A 20,720-nucleotide genomic window follows, 5' to 3' on the forward strand; every position below is an offset into this window, starting at 1 on the left:
CTCGCTCGGAGTGAGCTGGTGCAGACAGGCCCACAGCGGAAATGACCCCAGAAGACCTGGAGAACCTTGGTGTAGATCAGAAAGGGGCTGGGGGCTGGGAACAGAAACCGTCGGGAATTTTTCAGTTTATGCAGTTTCGACACTTGGGCTTTTGGCCTTTTCTACTTGGAACCCGACATCACCTCCTCATCCCGTCCTGCTGTGTCTTTCTGGACTTCCCCTCCACGCCATGTGTGGTTCTAGAAGTTCCTGGAGGACTCGCAGGTCCCAGCTTGAGTGGAAAGCCTCGCTGGCTCCACGGGGCCCCTCGCCCACCCTGCCAGGAAGCGAGCCGAGGTGGCTGCCTCCTGCGGCGTCCGTCCACTGCAGGAAAGCGCATCCTGAAGAGCACGACCCACCAAAGAAGGCTCCGTGCCTGCGGCGTGGCCCGTCAGTCGGCAGGCAGGAGCTGGCCTCCCACCACCCCAGCGCCCGCCCCGCTTAAATTCTCTGGGGCGACAAGACACGCATCCCGCAAGCCCACGGCTCCCTGCTCTGAAGGAAGTCGTGCCGTGGTCAGTGGCAAAGTGCTTCCTAAAACACGACCCGTGAAATCACCTGATTCCACAGAATGCAAACCACAGCGGCCACGCACCCTCCCAGGCAGAGCACGCGCCCCGGGGCGACTAGCTTGCTTCCTTTTTATCGTATTTAATTCCTGAGAGGGTCACTCATCTTTGCTAGCTGAGCAAGCTTCCCCCAGGCACACGGGAGACAGAGCCCCCCACGCCCACCTGCCACACTCACATGCAGTCACACCCATCCGTGTGCATATGTTCACACGCACACTCCTTTAGGTGCACACGCTTACACCTGTAGATAAACACCGATGCAGGTGCACACTCACATTCACATGTGCACACACAGGCATCCTCGGACTCCACCATAGAGCAGTAGCACATGCACACGTTCACATGCTTGTCTGCAGACACTCGTGCACACACGCATTCATGGTGCTCTTCACAGACACATGAGCACATGCGGGTACATACATGCAAGTCCACACACCTGTGCACATCCGTGCTCACTTGCACGCTCACCTGTGTGCACACACTGGAGTGGCTGACAGGGAAGAGCAATGGGATCTTTTGCTCTGACGGCCGGGCACAGGGCTCCCTTCAGGATGCGGCACGAGCGGTCTGTGTTTTCTGAGAGCCCCAGCAGGAAGACGCCCTGTAACCCGCCGTCATTTCAGTTTCAGGGTGTGACAGGAGGGTCAGATCAACTAACGTGATGGAGCTGGGGCGGAGCACGGAGGCTTCATCACAGCGGCAGACGCGAAACTCCACAGCACTGGCAACCCAGCAGCCAGACCTCACAACACCTTAGAGATGTTCAATTGCATAGTGAAAATGTCTCCTCATGAAAGCGGCTGCAGAGGACATGGCTCCCAGGTCACTGCTGGGAGGCCCGAGTGTCTACTTCTCCGCCTCCTGCAGCTCCTTCAGCGCGGCTTGAAGGAGTCTGCGAAGCTTCCAGAACACGCTGGGGGCTGCTCTCCAGCGGCCGGCGGAGCCTTCTGGGTCTGTGCACTCCCGCACAGCCTGCTGTAACTGCAGCCGGAGCTGGAAGGAGACCGCGGGGCTCTTGAGAGTGGAGGAGAACCAGTGGCGAAATATTTTGTCACAGATGACCTGAGGGAAAGAAGGATGCGCAGTGAAGTCAGGGTGGCAAGTCATCTAAAGGCTTCCCAAGTCCCGCTGGTTCTGCAGTGGGCCTCGCCCCGCTCCTTCAGGGAGGACCCTGCAGAGGCCATGGACTCTGGGAGGGCCTTTCCCTTCTGCAGCGGAAGAGCCCCACCCCAGAGAGCGGGAGCCTGCCTCCCTGAGCGGTGGGAAACCCGCTCCAGCCGGCAGCAGGGAGGCCTGGGCCATGCTTCACAGAGACCCAGAGAAAGAAAGGGGCAGGAGCCGTCCTCATGGAGTCAGTTGCTCTGTGGTCTCAGCAGCCGCCCTGCCCTGCCCCTGCTCACGTGGGCTGTCCTGTCCACAGTGGGTCAGAGCAGCACTGCTACCACCTGACGGGCGTCCCGAGGGTCAAATGGAGCATAGCGAAAAGTGGCACAGAAATGTGCTCGGAGCTTCGTGAGAGAGCCCATCTGAAGAAGGAGGCTTTGGGCATAAGCCTCTTCAAAGGAGCCTTCGAACTGTTTTATTTTAGAAGCAGAAGAAAAACACCAAGCCACCATCTCACATTCCTTACTTCTAAAAGGCAATGAAATTCACTGATGCCTCAGGCCTCTCGGAATGCCCAGTTCCAACGCCGTTTGCTCACTGCACTCGCAGCGGCCCCTCCTGCCCAGAGCCGGCCTGGGCACCGCACAGCGAACAGCGCTTCCTTCCCCACCTCACACTTGCTGTTGGCGTCATCCAGCAAACGCCTCCATTTTATTGCTTTGCTAGTTCATAGAAGACAAATAACTTTAACTTTCATTTCCTAGTCCCTACAAAGGCAAGGATTATTTTTTTTTTAAAAAACTTTCTTTTTTGAATCAAGAACACATTTTCATGTGCAGACTTTAAACAGTCCTGAAGAATATACCATAATCTCAATCTCCAACCAGCCCGGGGTTCTGGGCTCCCCTCAAGGGGTGACTGCTTACTCAAGCATCCTACCCAGAGTCTGAGGGTATATTTATACATTTCCCCCATTTTCTTTTATTTTGCACAAATGCTATTATGAGCAATACTGCAAGTTCACATGCAGGGATTTGTTGGGGGTGTTCTTGGGGACCCAGCTCTAAGGAGCTGAGGAAGACCTGCACGGTTGCCCTCTTATGGAGGCAAAGCGACTCAGCCTTGTATCTGTCCCCTCCCCTTCTCCAGCACTGACAGATTGCCAGAAGCTGCCGCTGCGAAGCAGGCACCACCCTGGTAAAGAAGTTCTGGTGGGCTTCCTGGCTGAGGGGTTGCATGATCTCTGCAAGCCAGGGATGATTTTCCATCCATGCTCTACACTTCTGGTCTGTGAGGGAAATTGCAAATATTTTTGCTTTGCTCATAGTTTTGGTAATTTTGTGGCTTCTTTATCCATGTGGATTTTTCTAAAAGATGGTTTGTGCACTGTTCTTCCTTTGGCTTCTGAGCTTTGCTCCATTCTTACAAAGGTTTCCCTCTACTAGAATAATATTTACATTCTCCTTTTTTTCTTTCCTGGTACTTTAAGGGTTTCACCTTTTACAGGTAAGTTTTTGGACCATCTGGAATTTAGTGACATAAGGAATGAACAGGAGTTAACTGGACCATTTGTTGGGCCTGCCACTTCCCCAGTCATTATACAATGCAGCTCCCACAGGGCCGACACCCACTTTGTCACACACTGAGTGCACACTTGTCAAGTCCGTTCATGAATATTTATTATTCTATTCCATTGATATGTCAATCAGTTTGTGCATGGCTGGAATTTTTTTAGGAAAATTTAAGTTAGAAAAGTAGAAATATTACAAGATAAAGAAAAACTATAATCCTACCATTCAGAAATAGTTATTTTTGACAGTTGGATGTCAATCTTTCCAATAATATCCTAGTTAGCAAAAGTGGGATCATAATCTAAACAATGATTTGTAGTCTGTATTTTTTTAAACTTAACACTTCAATTATCTCATATTCTTAAAGAATGTGCAATCTCACTCCTAGGACTTTATTCAAAAGCAATAATCAGGTGTGTGGACAAGCGAAATTGCTCAATATAAATATTTATAACACAACCCTCCAGAGAGATACAGTTTATAATCTATAACAATATAGACAGTTATCTATTTCCCTGAAGCTTCAACTAGTAATGAATAGCATTTTGTCCCGATAGACAAAATAAATTTATTGTCATCAGACTTTAATACGCATGTCTTTGGTGAGATGAAATGATTTCCATTTCTTTGGCTCTTCAGATCTCAGTGCTTATATATCTGGTACCTGCTGCTTCTCACCGAGTTCTTTGGGGTCCCCATGCCCCCTGATGAATGGGGAATGGACAGGAGCTCAGGCACCTTATGCCGGGGAGAGAAGGCGTGTTCCTGTTTTGTGGGTGGGATGAGAAGGGCAATGCTCCAGCAGAAATCACCTTGCTCCCACACCTGGAGGAGGGTCTCGTGAGATGCACCAGGGACAGGCACGCCTCCAGGTCACACCACTGCTGGGCCTCCCTGAAGAGGAAGCCCGCTGTGATTCTGGAACTCCACCCAGATGTTTGGGTGGACTGTGGGGTGGCAGAACCAGGGCTTTTATCTGACCTGGCCAAAGTCCACCAGATTAACAACGTGACTGTCCACATCTCCCAAAACCCACCCTCCATGCGGGTGACAGCCCTGCTCACTGCTCCCCTGGCCGGCTCTGACAGTCTGCACTCAGGCCTGCTCCAGGGTCCTATCCAGGTACGAGGCCCATTGGAGGGATGGACTGGGGGGTGCAGCTGGGCGAGGGGTGAAGTGTGGGCGAGAGCCTGGGCACACCCCCAGCCAGCAGTGGTGAGGCCAGCCTCACTACCTCCTCCTGCAGAGCCTCAGACCTCCCTCTGGTCACCATCAGCCCTTGTGGGCTCTATCACCCACATCCACCAAGAACTTCGGGTGAGTGCAGGAAGGGACTACTTCCACCAAAGGAGAGATGGTATCCTCCTGATGGGGTGCCCCACCCTGGATGTGGGGCCTCCCTGCCTCGAGACCCAATGTGGCTACCTGAAGCCCTACCGGCCCCTACTTACGCTGACCTGGTCTGGCTTCCTCCTCCCTCCTCAACCCCTGCTGCCCGAGCCTACCCTCTCTGGGCTCTCATTCTTGTGTGTGTGTGTGAGGGATCATGGGGATGCAGACACTGGACCCGGAGAGCAGCTCTCCAAGCCAAGGCTCAGGCGGAGTGCAGGGAAGAGGAAGCACAGCAGCTGGCTTTGCTGGGACCTCCACCCAGCAGACCCCAGTGGTCTCCTGACACCACCCCATGGTAGACAGTAAAACTCCCCTGCCCGGCCCTTTCTGAACACCTAGAGCGTGTGAGAGAGCCTGGCAGCCCCTTCTTCAGCTCCACGGAAGGGACCTGCGGCGCGGGAGGTCAGAGGCCACCAGAGGGACAATGCTGTCCCAGCCCCCAGCAGCCCACTGACCTGCAGGTTGCTGTTGACTCGTTGAGCTCCACACCTGTTCACTCGCAAATCACACCTTGAAAAACAGTCAAAGAAATTGCAGTCTTCATCTCCTGTGCAATTTTGCTCAAGAATCTCCTTCATTTTAGGTTCAAAAAAGGCCATGTCCACATCAATAGCCACTACCTGTAATCAAAACAGCACAGAGCCATCAGAAGACGCCACGGCCGGGGCCACAGGAGCCGCCCTAGGCTCCTTCTCCCTCCCTCTCCTCTGCCCTCATTCGGAGGCCGGGCCTGGAGCTCGCCCATCCGAGAGCTCACATTGTTCTCTTTAAACAGTCATCATGGATTGTACTGCAAAGTTTTGACTGCAAAAAGAACCCTGGCTGTCACTGGTTAGAGCCGAGGATTTGGAACCATAACCACAAGTATCGCTTTTCATCTCTGAACATTTTCTCAGCTTTAAACGTAGAATCTCTGAAATGGCTTAAAAGTGAATTTTCTTTCTATTACTTGATCAGCTCTGGACTCTGACCTTTGTCATTCTATTAACAAAAACAACTGGAGATTCTCGGAGGAACACTGGTATCTGGCAAGAGGCGCCGTGGGAACAGCAGAGCCTTGTGATGGAGCACAGGCGTGTTCAGGCGAGGCTGGGAAGCTTTTAAGGCAACAACGAGGATGACTTCAGACGCTGTGAAACAATATCCTTGGTCGCAATGACTGAAAACAAGCATGGCATCAGTCTGAGGTTGACAAAGTTGCTGGGCAGACGTCCTTGCGGAAGTACCTCACATGTAAGGCTGTGGTGGCCTCTGCACAAGGCGGTGCTCTTTGACTGTCTTCTTTGTGGTGGAATCATACATACAACCTTCCTCCACGACCTCCCTGTCTTACTCAGCTTTTTTGCTGCTGTGACTAAATGATCTGACCAGCACAATTAGAGAGGAGGAAAGGTTTATTTGTGGGCTTACGGATTCAAAGGTCTTAGTTCATAGAAGGCCGGCTCCATTCCTTGCGGCTCGAGATGAGGCTGAACATCATGGCAGGAGAGGGTGGTGGAAGGAAGCAGCTCACACCATGGTGATGAGGTAGCAGAGAGAGAGACCACTGGCCAGATACAAATATATACACCCCAGAGTCACACCCCAATTCCCACCTCCTCCAGCCACACCCCACCTGCCTCCAGCTAATCCCATGAGGGATTAATTTGCTGATTAGGTTAAAACTCTCAAAACCCAATGGTTTCTCCTCTGAACCTTCTTACGTTGTCTCACACGTGAGATTTTGAGGGACACCTCACATCCAAACCACACTCCTGGTTTTATTTACTTTGGTGCTTTGGTTAGGGTTGACATGAGCTACTCCATTTTGATTTGACAAGTCCTGCATATTTGAGAGTCGGGATTTTTATCTGGGTTTGATAGCACATTTGCTACCCACATTGATGGATTTCCAACTGACCAAATGTGAGGGAAAGGACAAAATGCTCAAATTAGGATGGATATATGTGGCTCCTCGCCCGACAGGACTGACTTCTGACTCCCACCTGAGCAGAACTTCACAAGCCCCTGGGATTTCGGATTTATCTTCCTGGCTTCAAACAAATAGGTTTCAAAAACAGAAAAAGAATAACTTCTAAATTATGCAGATTTTCCTCCACCACCTGGATGTAACAACAAAAAAGATGAGCTCGAATCTGAGAAAACCTGGAGTCTGCCCAAGTCATGCAGCTTATAGCTTCCAGGTATTAAGCAGCAACTTGATGAATCTGATGGCATTGGTGACATTTCACAAGCCCTCACAGGCCAGCGTCAAAGTCAGCTCCTGGAAAAGTGCTGGCTTGTTGGTGTTCGTTTCCTCCTCCGTTCTACGCAGCCGTGGGAGACGCATTCTATGGATCTTATTTATTTATTTATTATCTTTGCTTTTCACTTAAGATTGATGCTGGAGGCAATATTGGGTTTCTTGGGAATTATTTAGTAAAACAGAGCAGGAGGAAACATAATTTGTTTCAAAATATGTGCAGAATAATGAAAATAAAGAGCAGGGAACTTTTTCCTATCCAAGGACTTTGCTTAATAACTAATTCAGGCACAACAAACAAAATTTATCATTTTAATCAATCTTTCCTATCTCATTGTTCAGCCAAAATAAATGGCTGATTTCATTATTTAGCCTGGTTAGTGCACTAAAAATGGCTGAGGGCTGTGCTAATGAACCTGCCATCTTTCAAACGCATCACCGGAGCCTGCTCCTCTCCCCACAGCGCCTGGCGTCCTCCCCAGCCCCTCCCGGGCTCCCAGGTGGAATTTCAGCTCTTCGCTCCTTCTCTCTGCCGTTTCTGATGGTTTCCCTCTCTTGCCCCAGAGAGGGCCAGGTTTACTTCCTGATTTACACCGTGCACCTAGGATGAGTTGCAGCTCTTGAAAGCACAACACTACACAGAAAGTAAGAACAGTAAGCACACAAGCGCAAAAACCTGCATGATGTCTCTTAACATCAGGAGAATCATAAAGCTCTTCCTGCGCGAAATTACCAAAGTTGCATTACCTTCTCCGAATTTCCTCAGGCATCCGGATAGAAGGATCAGGGGGAATTATTTCATTCTCCACCTCATGGAATCATTTCATATTCCACTCTCCATTTTCATTCTCCAGAGCAGGAAGACGTGGTTTGCTCAAAAGGATCACTTGCTGGCGACAGTCTGGGGTCACCAAGCCCTGACCTAGTTGTTCATTTGCAACCACTGAATGAATTCTCAGTACCTGTAGGGGGGTTGGGCCTGCAGGTGAGGGAGACTTGGAATCCTGGATTCTTGGCACCCCTCCCATGCCAGGGCAGCAGGGCAGCTGGGGCTCAAAGGCAGGACCCACCCACTGAGACCCAGAGCACCCAGCTCTCGAACTTGAGCACAGCCGGAACCACCTGGAAGGGGGTGTTTCTACAACACAGGCTGTTGAGTCCCACCCCAGAGTTTCCCATCCAGCCCGTCTGGATTCAGCAGGGATGGCGTCTGAGAATTTGAATTTCTAACAAGTTCTTGGATGATGTGAGGACTACTGGTTTTCACTTAGACAAAATCCAGGTAAAACGGATGACTTGTTGTTCAGCGTCTTCAGGGGCCAAGATCAGTGGGCTTGTGAAGGGATCCACCCTTCCCTACCGCCCCGCCCTGCGGGCACCAGAGCCAATGCAGGCGGGACAGCTGCGGGGGCACAGTTCAGGAAGCACGGTGAGGAGCACACGGTCAGGATTTCACTGAGCAGATGCCTGGTGACCGCCATGGGCAAGTGCTGGAGGCAGGATGCCGCACGAGCCAGGAGCGAGCACCAGCACAATGTGCATGAACTCCAGGGTCCCCCTCCACACAGACCCCAGCCCCAGCCCCTTGACGAAGCGGGTTTCCACTCAGGTCCCTGGAGCTTGCAGCCCTACAGCTCCACTCACTGACACTCAGGCACGCTTGCTGAATGAGTCGTGGGAACTGGCACCTTGCAACTCAGGGCTTCATCTACCAGGCAGTGGGGAGCCCAGAGCACCCCCTGCAGGCTGAGCTCCTCCAGCGCTCCCTGCCCAGAGCCTTCTGGAACCTGCTGGAACCTCCCAGTTCCATCCCTTCCACACCTGAAGCCATCCCCTGCTTGTGGGCCCCTCCAGGGCAGTAAGGACAGGGCATTAGGACAATCCTGTGAGGTCAGGGTGCTACGGTGCCCTTCGCAGGGACAGGTCCCTTAGGCAGGCTGTGGGAGATTTCTTTTTCTAGACGGCAAACTGCTTTAAGAAGGCTAGGTCACCCCTGTGCCACCTGCCATCGAAGCCCACGGCCAGCAGCAGTGGCATCTTCTCTGTGTCCCTTTATGTCTTAACCAGGATAAGGGCTTTACTCCACCAGGAGGCAGGCCCGCAACTACCAGCTCACTCTGGTGTCCGCCTGCAGTGTAAGAACTGCAGCGTAAGAACACAGACTCACACAGGAGCAGGGGCCGGAGCACAGCTCCCGGTGCCCAGTTAATGCCAGTGCGTTGCAGGCACTCTTGTCCCCACTTCCTACTGAGTGACCGAGTACCCACGGCAGACGAGGAGGTCAGTGTTAGGGGTAGCAGCTAACCCGACACGTTGGTTTGGCCCAGTGCCAGGCCGGGATAGCTCGTAATAAAGCACCGAGTCCCCCAGTCCCCTCTCTCTGCCACGTGTATCCCGCAGCTGCCCTCTGCAGGCGGCGCAGCAGCAAACTTGCACCCAGGTGGGTCTTCCTTGTGCAGGCACCAGACTCCTCACGTCCTTCTAGAAGTCTTAAACACAGACTAGAACGAACTAGAAGCTCCTCAGAAGAAGAGTATTGGGGATGTTGCCCGTCGTTTGGACATCGTGTGCCCAGGCCGGGCCAGTGCGCACACAGCCACACCACCCTCTGCAGCTCCTCCTCCTCAGGAGAGCTGGCCTATCGAGTAGCTCAAAGAAGCCACTGCATTACCTGAGACCAGAGCCCCCCTCAGGGAGGCCTTGCCTGCCCTCTCTGCTGGGCTGTGGCTCCTTCAGGGAACACCCAGCCTCCAGGTGCCATGCATCTATTTAAATCCTTTGCCAGCCTTGGTAAGGAAGGGTCTGGAAGAAGAGTTATCTGAGGCTGTGTGGCTGCAGCCTGACCCGCTGTGCTCCCGCCAGTCTCCTCTCCTACCACGGACCTGGTGATGCAGCTCACCCCACAGACACACTCCCGGGCCCACTTACTGTGAAGTCACTCCTGATGGCAAAGTTTTCGGGCTTGACATCGCAGAGGTGGAGACGGTGGGAGAAGTCACGGTCGAAATGGCTCACCATGTCCAGGAAGCTGAGTGCGATGTGGCTGATCGCCCGGGCCTGGGCCCGGCCTCCCCAGGGAGCAGCCCGGCCCAGAGGGAAGAGAGCGCTGTGCTGGGGGCTGCCGGCGGCCAGGTACTCCACCGCGTAGAAGTGGCCGCAGGAGCCCAGCACAGGCAGGACGTGGTGACTCAGGCCCTGCAGCAGGCTGAGGTGCACATACTCCTCCTGCTGGAGCAGGGACCACGCGCTGGCCAACTGCTGCCGCCAGCCTGGGCCCCAGTGGCCCGGCCACAGGGGCCCCATGCTGCTGTTGGGCAGCTCCAGGCCCAGGGTGTTCTTGACCTCCCCAGCCAGCACCAGGAGGAGCTCAGCCTCTGGGATGCCCGGGCCCCGCTGCCCGGCCTCCTGCTCCTGCAGCAGGCCGAGCGGTGGGAAGCTGGAGAAGGCCTCCCGCTTAGACTTGAGCACCACCGGCCTCCCCCGCCACCGGGCCTGCAGCACCTTCTTGCCGCGCTCGTAGTACAGGCAGCGCTGGTAGAGCAGCTCCCCGGCCACGCACAGGTCCTCGCACAGGTCGCCCACCAGCCAGCCGCCCTGGTAGTCCTGGCACTGGAAGGAAGGGAAGAGTGGATCACCGCAGGGCAGGCGCGGAGACAGCACAGGCTGGTCCTCTCTCCGGGGGCTCCTGACCCAGCCGCAGAGAGAAACCCCCAGAAACCACAGGCCACCTGGATGGGGGCCCACAGACAGCCCCCGTATCCGTGGGCTCTGCAGCCAACCTCCCATCAAAGTATATATTTTTCATTTACATCTGCGCTGAACATGCCCAGACCTTTCTCATGTCATTCGTTCCTAGACGACACACAGTATGTCGTTCCCGGGCTCTGCATGTCTCCAGGAAGCTTCAGTCATCTAGAGAGGATCTGGAGCATGGAGGACGTGGGCAGCCTACGTGCAGACGCTACACGATTTGATACAAGGACCTGGAGCACCCCAGACTGGGGTTTTGTGTCCACAGGAGTCCTGGAAACAGCCCCCTGTGGACCCCAGGGACAACTCATTCAGCGAGAGAAGAGAATCTCATCATGATTACATCACTCAGTTGGGCAGAGGACCGTCTTTAGAACAGGACATCTGGACGCCAGAAACTTGCCTTCTGTGGTCCAGCTGGGCCTGGGAAAAGCTGAGTCAGATGAACGCTCTGGCCCAGGCCAGTGGATCTCAACTCTGGCTGCATGTGGCGCTCCCCCACAGAGCATCAAACACTCCCACCCAAAAGCTGTTAAACCAAATGGGCCCCAGGTCCGCCCCTGCTCCCGAGGCTGACCACGGTACTGTCCCTTCCAGCAAGTACACACTGTGAGCTTGCTGTTCTCAACATGAAGTGGTGTGGCCTGTATGGCTAGCAGCTCTAGGATCATGGATGCTTGGAGGAGAAACCCCAGAGGACACAGGGGTTAGAACGGGTCTTGTGGCTGGAGGAATGGCTTAGGATATATTCGGGGTGTGTATCGAGTACTTGTGGTCCCAGCGGGGTGAGGAAGCCCATCCAGGAGCCTCAGATGGGACTTTAAGACAGAACCACTGGAGATCCAACATCACACCACAAATTCCCTGAGAGGACTGTCCAGCCAACAATCCTGCAAGAGGAAGGAAAGAAGGGGATACAGAGCAGAAGGAAAGAGAGGATTGTGATTCTTTCTCTATCATCTTTTTTAGGAAATCTAAATCTGCAGACTCATTTTTATTACAGGTTGAGCATATTTTCTAATCCCACCTATTTCTCCCACAAAGGAATTTTCCTCTCACACCAGCACATATAGGCCTCTCTTCTTCCCTGGAACTTCTACAGCACATGAAACCAGTCGCCTTCATCCTTACAAGGTCATAAGGAAAGTATAAAATCTGAAAGTGACTTTCCATCCCCACTTTGTTGGTTATAAGACACCTAGAACGACTGGCTGTGGACACTGCATCATGGAGCATAGGACAAAGCACTGGCCCAAGAGCTGGAAGCCTGGCTCCTGGCCCAACTTTGCTGTGATATCCTGAGCATGTCACCTAGCTGCCGTGGCCTCAGGTCCCTTCCCTTATCACACTGACCTGCCTCCTCAGCACAGGATTGGACAGCCAATGCAAAGCGTGTGTGGCAGTTACAAAGCATGAGCAGGTGGAAGGCTCTGGAACGGCACCATAACCAAGTGTCTGGTTACCTATATGCTTCCCAGAGACCAGCTGGCTGTATCCTGTTAGCTTTATTAACCCCAGAGAGATTAAGAGATGCTCCTTGAAGTTGAAAAATGAACCCAGTGCCTAGACACATATACAGTTCCAAAATCAAACAACTGCAAACTACAAGTTTTCCCAACTCATTTGGCCTCATGTAGTATCAAAAACAGACTGAAAAAAAAAAGTGAGGCTATTTATAGTGTGCATGTATTTGACTTGGTGTGCAGTTGCATACATTTTGCTGCAAAATTATTAATTTGATTACTGGTGCTTCCCATATGCAAAATAAAATGCATATGTACCATATTATCTTCCTAACACCCAAAAGATTTGAATTCTAAAACACACCTGGTCCCAAAGTACTGGATAATGGATCACAGTTGTTCAGACCACATAGTAGCAAGAAATGCTCCCAGGGCTCTGAGCGCTGAATTTCCAGGCACTGTTGGGCACTGACCCGGCAACAGCCCAGAGGACAGACACCTGGCTTCCTGCTGAGGGTCCCCTGCCAGCTGTGACACTTTACATCTCTGCATGTCCTAAGGGATGGGCAAATTTGCCAAAGACAGTGCTGCAAGGGATAAAGCTCTCCAGTCAGAAGGCAGAAGCCCGACCCTCTAGACACCTGTGGCTGGAAGCCAACACCCAAGAGGAAGCTGCATTACTATGCACACCCAGAAAAACAGTTCTAAACACCCTTGAAATCATGTGCATTCTTCTTGGAATTCCATAGAATCTTGGCAAAGTGCCAGGCTTTAATGTGGGTACCTCTTTCCAAGGCAATCGGTCACAAAATGAGCACGGAAGAGATGAGCTGCCCCCTTGGCTTCAGCCACACTGCCCCAGTGAGAAAGCCATGCTCCTCAGAGACCTGCAGAGGAAGGGGTGCACCTGAGAAGACGGGAACCACTGCAGTAGTGCCGGCCATGGGCTTTACTTGTGTTTTCTTTTTCCCTGGTATTTACAGTCTTTCACATCTCTGTAATAAACACTTTTTAAACTTCCTTTTAAATAAGAAAAAAATAAATAAATAAAAGCTGGGTCTGGTGGTGCATGTCTGTGACCTCAGTGACTCATGAGGCTAAGGCAGGGGGATCACAAGTTCCAGGCCAGCCTCAGCACCTTAGCAAGGCCCTAAACAACTGAGAAGGGGTTGGGGATGTGGCTCAGTGACTAAGTGCCCCTGGGTTCAATCCCAGCACCAAAAACAAACCAAGAATGACACTCAAACATGGCTTGATTCAATTTCGTAAACATTTCTCTGGTGTACCTATGTTTATATTTGAGCAGAGGTACTTTTGTATGAAGCACAGAGCAGAACTGGAAGAGACAGGAAAGCGGGCAGCAGAAGCCCAGGGTGTGCAGTGGGGAGAGGTGACCTGCGGGAGCTGCAGGACCCTGCGGTGTTGCAGGAGGGGAGGGGAGGCCTAGTCCTGAGTGCAGCTGATGGGAGGCCAGGACAGAAGGGCAAGCGCAACCCACACAGGGGCTTCCCTCTGCCTCTGGGCAGAGGAGGAAGGAGGCCAGCAGCTGACTGCCAGGACCCTCACTCTTCTCATCTGAGTTGCAGCCATCTTGGTCATGAGCCACGAATGACACCTGGGGGCCCAAGAGCCAGCTGGATACCACCAGGATTGGGAATGGTGGCAGGCAAAGCCTCAGGCTTCAGCCCCACCTTGCCACCTGCAAATTGATAGCATCAGCCTCCAAAGTTAACCTGGCCGTGTGTGAACACTCAGGGGTCATCCTCCACCTGCAGCTACCTGTCAGTTCACAGCGCTGAGTGACTGTCTTGGGTGTAATTGCAAGGCACTGGAAGGTGACACATCCAAGACAGGGAGGCTTAGCTCCAGGGCAGGTGGGGTGGCCTCCAGGGTCCCCATCAAGGGCTGTGTGCTTGCTTGTGTGCCTGTCCCATGAAGGCGACTGTGTCATGTCCTGGGATGCCTGACAAGGCCAAGCAAGGTGAGGGTGCACATTCCTCAGCCAGAGGCCTCAGCAAGGAGCGCTCCCTTTCCGCCCTCCCAGCCCTGGCTAGGAGAGGTGCGGTCAGGAGCTTCCTCCTGGAGGAAATGCATCTGAGCTCAATTTAGACAGTCGAAGCAGAACCCAGCCCAGAACAATGAGGGTGAGCCCGGTTCAGTCTCAGGGAAGAGGATGCAGAGGCCCAGTCCAAACTTCAAAGTAGCACCTAGTGTCCAGAGAACCAGAAGGAACCAGCAGAGGGGAGAGCCAAGATGAAGCACACACCGGTAGTGCAGAATGAGCTATTGTCAAGACTGCATCCCTATCTGACAGAAATGCTTGGCACCCTGCACACGTCAAACACACCTTCCTGGGACGCTGTCCTGCCCCCTGGGGTGCATCCTAGCCCCTCTCCATCCCAGGTCTCATTGAATAGTGGCCATGTGAATACTGTGTTGGGTCCCCAGCTCAGCGTCTGACTGCAGCTTCAGAGTGTCCTGCATCCATGAAATACAACAGAATCCAAAGTGATGTGTATTCAAGGTTTGGCCCAGTGAACTCGGAAGGCAATTCCAGACAGGAGTTGCACAGAGGTATAGCCATTGAATTTGGCATCAGCCTGTGGGTTTTGAAGAGCAATGTTAATTTTGGCTGCTTTTCGGAGGTCAGTACGTTGGCTTACCAGCGCACCTCCCACGTGGCTGGCTCCTTGCTGGGATGCAGAGAATGAGAAGGGGCAGGAAGTGAAAGGGGTAACCAAAGCCTGGCCCGGGCCTGCCAGTTACCATGGTGAGATCCTGTGTTTCTGGCCTAACTTTTCAGTACCCCAGTTACCTCGTTTGTTCACATTAAAGCAGAGGACTCACTGAAACACACACATGTGGTTCTCGCAGAGTGGCTCTTCGCCACCATCCTTTATGAAGCATTTTTGGTGTTTCAGCTTTGCCCTCCTTTTATAGGTCGTAAGGCTGTGGCGGGTTACCAGAGCTACAGGTAGTGCTCAGGATCTCTCTGCATGCCTGTGCCTGCTAACCACGCAGAAAACTTAATCCAGCTATTTAAAAGACAGTAAACATACAAATTACAAGTTTGAAAGGTAAAGCGTTCATCGTGCAAGAGCCAAAGTTGGATTATCTTATTAGCAGCATATTCTGTTGAATTATCGATTTTCTTAACTCAATAAAAGTGGTTTATTTAGGGCTAGTTCAGTGGTAACACACTTGCCTAGCATGCACAAGGCCGTGGGCTTGACCCCCATCATCCTCCCCCCTCCACACGCGCGCACACACACACACACACACACACACACACACACACACACCCAGCGGTTTATTCTTAAAGTCAGACTTTATCAGACATTTTTCTGCTTATGGGGAGTTCCTGACTGCCATCTTGAAAAGAGGTACATGTCTGTAACCAAACGTGCATACAAAATCCACAGGTGTCAGATTTTTAAATCAATTGAGAGGGGGAAAATGCCTCATTGTCTTTAACTCGGGCATTATTTAAGTTAATTAAATCCACAATGGATTTGTTTCTCATGGATGTGTACACCTGCACACAAATACCCATTCCCATGGAGCATGGGAGCCAGCTCCTGTTGAAGCGTCCTTTGTGGTCGTTACTTAGTGTCTTTACATTTTGTATCACGGTTCTCAGGCAAAAACAAAACCTGTCCACTCTGATCTAGGAGACCATTAGCAGGCTCTCGGAGGTCACGCTGAAGGCTGTCTTACGTGCTTGCTTTTGTAAGAAGCGTCCAGTTCCGGTGTGGTTAGCCACACTCACTTTTCATGAGGGTATTGCTTCCTCCAGCTGCTGCGCTGTGCACTGCACAATCTCAGCCCTTGGCTGGTCCACTCCGCAATCCCTCTCCATAAGCAAACGTGGCCAAGCACTCAGGGAAAAGCTGGTGGCTGCTATGAAATCTTCCTGGGTGTGGGTCCTGGCTGCTGGGTCCCAACAGGGTCACCAAGAAAGATAAGCCTACTCTGTTAAAAAGGAATTCCTAACGAAGGAACAAAACTAAACCCCATCAAGAACTAACCAGCCACAGGCAGTTAAGCCTTCTGAGAACATGTCTCTGGGGATAGTTGTGACGTGCTTTGAAAAGGACATGCTATGGAAGAGCCGAGTATCCACCAAGTAACAGCTTAGGGTTTAATCACAGGAGAAACCACGCACTGTCTGGGTTCCTACTGTCAGACTGCACAGGGTCACCCCCCGGCTGCTCACACTGTGGAAAGGAAGGGCCAAGTCACCTTACTTCCCTGGAGCTCTGAAAAATGGGCTCTAAACAGCAAATACCTAATAAAGGCTGTTGAGGGGATTAAAAATGAAATACATGTAAAGGTACTCTGCATGGTGCCAGCCACAGAGGACATCAGCAGGTGCCAGCAACAGCATCTTCCAGGCTCTGAGGAAGGGTGCTGCTTGCAGCAGCAACCAGGCAACACACTGAGCAAGCAGGCCAAATGCCCCGGCCTGGCTGAGCCTCCTTGTGCAACTAGACTACGTATGTGCTGAAAGCTGCAGAAAGAGGAGCATTTAGTGTGACTGGGAAAATCCAAAGCTCCAAGACCCAGGGCATGAATCTTTGCAAACAACTCAAGTTGGTTCTTCTAAGAACTCGTGTCCCTACATGTGGGGGCTTCCTCAGGAGCTGGGCTGTGAGTGTGGGAGAGCCTACAGATCTCTGATCCCATCCCCTAACTTCATCATCTGGTGGCAGTATCTGCAGGCAGGTTCTCCCAGGCCAGCAATGCCACCTGCTGTGCTGGGCCTGGGAACAGGAGTAGGAGATTCACTACAACTCCCGGCTCTGCCAGAGTCTCCCTTTGGTTGGGCTGGCAGAGTTGTTTCTGCTATGCTCCGGTACTCAGAGTGAAAGCTAATGAGAGTCTGGAGGCCAATCAGAAAACAACAACCAGTTTTATTATGTAGGATGAAAGCCAGGCAGAATGAAAAGTGCCGGGGAGCCAGGACACAGAGGATCGATTCAACGGGAGTCCTCAGAAGCCACAATGCCACCCTCTGCTTGGCAGCCTAGCCCAGCCCCATGTGGGCTGTGGGAACTGGGGTCATATTAAAGCCTGTCCTAGTTTAGCGTGTCCTGGGCAGAAGTTGAGTCAGAGCACTGGATAGGTCTCACATCAGCAAAGGCAGAATGAAAACAGCAGAAAGATGTGGCAGGAATCAAGGGGGAGAGAATTTCTGAGCATGTGTGAGGAATAGCAAACTCACACAGGGCCATTCAGGCAGCCTGGGACACATCAGTTCACCTGAGACAGTGACACCGTCAGACAGACTGGGGGAAGGCCGATGTGGTAACTGAATCCTTCTTTTTGGCAACGGTTAAGACTGAGAGCCTTCGTAGGCAGAATCGCTCTCTGCAGTGGTATGTCAGACTAAAAAACGATTCCATATGGCTGCCGTTGATGATGTATTGGCAAACTTCTCAACAGAATTGGTTTTAATTTTGGACCTGGAATGCTGGGAAAGTTATGATTAGCAATTACTTAAATTATATCAGGCTATTTAATTTCCATTAGGCCTTTCCCCTCTCGGCCAAAGATAAATAAATGAAAAACTGTGTTTGTTTTTTTAAATTTTAATCTAAAATATTATTTTATTAAATTTATAAATAGGTCTTGCATCTTTGCCAAGCTATTAATCTTTGTTTACCTTAGTCAAAAGGCTCCCCCCAAATAGAGGGGGGGGGGGAATCTTTATAACTGAAAGGAATTTTTACATGAGTTACTGAGAAAACCAAATAGCTCTTGAAACTTAAAATTTGATAGAACTTCTGTGCAGCAGTGGACGGGGTAGACGGAGAGTCTATGACGTGTCTCACTGGAAACCAACTCATCACAGAGTTCCATTCAATTAGGGAACATGACTTCTTTTAGTTCTTTAATTTTTTCAATCTCATTTTTAAAATCATTTACTTTAAAAACCTTTATGCTGCTACGATTTGAAAATCTGCAATCCAAAAACCCCAGCCATATGTAAGCAATCGGACTGAAAAGTCCCCATGTGTTGGTGATTTCTTAAATAGATCACCTTTCAAACCAAATGTGTAGATGGTCACTTATTAGGAAGTGAACAATCACTTAAGAAATCAAGTAACATAGTTGCTGCTGTCTTCTTTCTTCAATTTCTTTGTGTGTGTGTGTGTGGGGGGGGTGTCTATTACCAGTCTCTGCTGCACATCATCTTCCGCACCCAACAATAAGACTAAGAAGCAGCTCTTGTTTGGAATCAAGAAAAGATGAGCTTTTTGTTTTGGGGCACAAGGCCCAGGGCACACAGCAGTCTGCAAAAGCCAAGGTGTGTCTGCCTCTGTCTAACTGTCCCGACCAGCCAAGGAGCTGACCCTGTGAGCATGCAAGCCCTCCTGCATTGGGAGACTGCAGTGAGGGCCAGCACAGGCTCGCTCATGGCGCCAAGCCTGCTGGGCTGCCAGCTGCGCTCATCCGCAAGCGCTCTGCCCTGGTTCCCACGGACCCCGGCGGTGGAGAGCCCTTGGCTTTGAGGCGCAGAGCGGCGGGGCCCTACCATGCGTCAGCGTCCAACGAGCAAGGTATCCCAGGGTGGACTCAAAAAAGGGCGCTGGCCTAGGGGCCGGAGTACGCGAGGGACAGAAGTGCCGTCTCCTACTAGCGCCGAACCCCGCGCCAGCTCGTCCCCGAGCCCGGCGGCCAGTCAGTGGTCGTAAGCACCAGAAACCGGGAACCGACCCGCAAACTTTCTTCAGGAGCGTGGGCTCGGGAGTGGCGGCGGGCAGTCCGGCAGGAACGCCGTCTTGGGACAAAGGAGCGATGTTGAGGAAAAGGGGAGCGCTATTTCCCGCGCCCAGGGGACTGGGGCTGGGAGCCAGGTCGAGAGCCTCGGCTCTCCACGCAGGTGGCGGGCCCCCTCCCCTGGGCGGTGCCGCCCCACCGCGGCCCTGGTCCCCGGGGTGGGGTGGGCGCAGCGATGCCGCAGCCTCCAGTGGCCCGAGGAGGTGCGGAGGCCCCCACCCGGGACGCGCGGCGCGGGGCAGTGCGGCGGCGGGACCTACCAGCGCGGCCAGGATGCGCCGGCTCTTCTCGTCGGTGCAGCGCTCGGAGAGGACGCCCGGGTGCGCGCGGAGCAGCAGCGCGGCCGCCAGCACCCAGCCCGCGGTCCACGCGGCGAAGGCGAGGAGCGCGCACCGCCCGCATCGCCCGCACCGCGCGCACCGCCCGCACCGCCCGCACCGCGCGCCCGCCGCCCGCGCCATGGCCAGCCGGCCCGGCCCCGCCGCCGCCCGCAGCCCGCGCCCGGCGCTCGCGTCGCAGCTCCAGGCGCCGGGGGCCGGGGGAGGGGCGGCGCGGGGAGGCGGGCAGGGCGCGCACCGAGCCCCGCGGGCGGGCCCACTGGCCGCTGGGGGACGCGCCGGACGCCCCGCTCCGCTCGCCCCCACCGCGCGGCCACGTCCCACTTTCCCCCGAAGACCAGCCCCTCACTCAGACGGAACCCGCGGGGATTCGCCCGCGCCCTCCTCGCCCGACTGCCGGCTCCGCTGCCTGCGCCCCACCTCGGAGCCGCGGGAGCGCCCGGGCCTCACCTGGACCCCTCGCTCCCGCCCTCTCCACGGACCCTGACCTCAACCTGGGTTTCCTCCGGGCCCTCCCTCCGTGTAGAGCTGGGAGTCGGGGACCGACAGGGAACACCGGGGACGACCTGGTGCGCGCTTCCCACCGCCCTGCGATGAAACCGCCCAGGCAGACCAGGACTCCGGTCCGCGTGAAGAGGACGCACTACCGCCCGCTTATCCGGAGCGAGGAGAAAGTGCTCAGCAATTTGTCCAAATGTCCACGTCTGTAAAATCTGGAGGAGCATGCCTCCATGTTCAAATCCCAGTCCTAACTTAGCAGGAGGGCGCCGGGGATCCCATACTTTCCCCTACACAGACACACACACACACACAAACACACACACACACACACACACAGAGTGAGTGGGGGGAGAGGCGCTACTCCTGCTCCCCAAACCTTTCTCCAGCAAAAAGCTGGTCCGCTGTGGGTGGCGCGCACCCTCAGGCGCTGTCACAGCTGAAGGGCCCTGAAAGTGGCCGCCCCGCTGGCCCAGGCATTCACTGCACCAAAGCCTGTTCAGGGCGGGTTGGGTGCCAGCCCCATCCGGGTGAGCCTCCCTCCTGCCCTGAGCCCGAATTTCTCGGGATCCATCCTGAGCTTAGACACCACAATCGCTCACACCCAGATCCAGCGTTCTCTGATTGCCTCGGAAACAGGCTTTCCAGCCTGGGCTGTTCTGCAGCTGGCAGTTTAACTTGGCCTCGTGCTGACTCCCTAGTAGAAGTCCCCAGGAATTGGGGAATATCGAGTCAACAAATGCTCAGACATGAGGAACACTTTGAGTACACCACGACCAAGTGTTCCCTTGGTGGCCCTTAGTGGGACAGACCTTGGGGATGTGAGTACCACTCAGTCAATCACTTTGATCCTGTGAGACAGGTTCTCTGGCCTCTGTCCATCTCCAAGATACACCCAGCCAGAAGCACAAAGAATGAGTATTTTCATAGCTGAAAATTTTTTTTTCTCCTTTTAGAACAGTTGCAGG

The 20,720-nt window shown here is 53.3% G+C and overlaps 1 protein-coding gene across 3 annotated transcripts; it reads right to left on the reverse strand.

Moving 5' to 3' along the window:
• Positions 1-503: 503 nt before the first annotated feature.
• On the reverse strand, positions 504-20,034 carry DIPK1C (divergent protein kinase domain 1C). 3 transcript variants are annotated; one of them, XR_013758929.1, is made up of 5 exons: positions 19,743-20,034; positions 9,849-10,529; positions 5,134-5,298; positions 1,080-1,673; positions 504-573 (listed from the first exon to the last, which is right to left on the reverse strand). XR_013758929.1 is itself a non-coding variant. In XM_079109523.1 (4 exons), the coding sequence occupies exons 1-4, from the start codon at positions 19,977-19,979 to the stop codon at positions 1,458-1,460; spliced, it is 1,299 nt and encodes a 432-aa protein (XP_078965649.1). In that variant the 5' UTR covers positions 19,980-20,034; the 3' UTR covers positions 949-1,457. The 3 variants fall into 3 exon arrangements, 2 of the variants coding, with proteins under 2 accessions (XP_078965649.1, XP_078965650.1); XM_079109523.1 differs by lacking the exon at positions 504-573 and having other exon boundaries at positions 949-1,673; XM_079109524.1 differs by lacking the exons at positions 504-573; positions 19,743-20,034 and adding an exon at positions 19,177-19,736 and having other exon boundaries at positions 949-1,673.
• Positions 20,035-20,720: the final 686 nt, after the last annotated feature.

This window comes from Sciurus vulgaris, assembly GCF_902686455.1.
Source record: "Sciurus vulgaris genome assembly, chromosome: 13".
NCBI classification, from domain to species: Eukaryota; Metazoa; Chordata; class Mammalia; order Rodentia; family Sciuridae; genus Sciurus; species Sciurus vulgaris.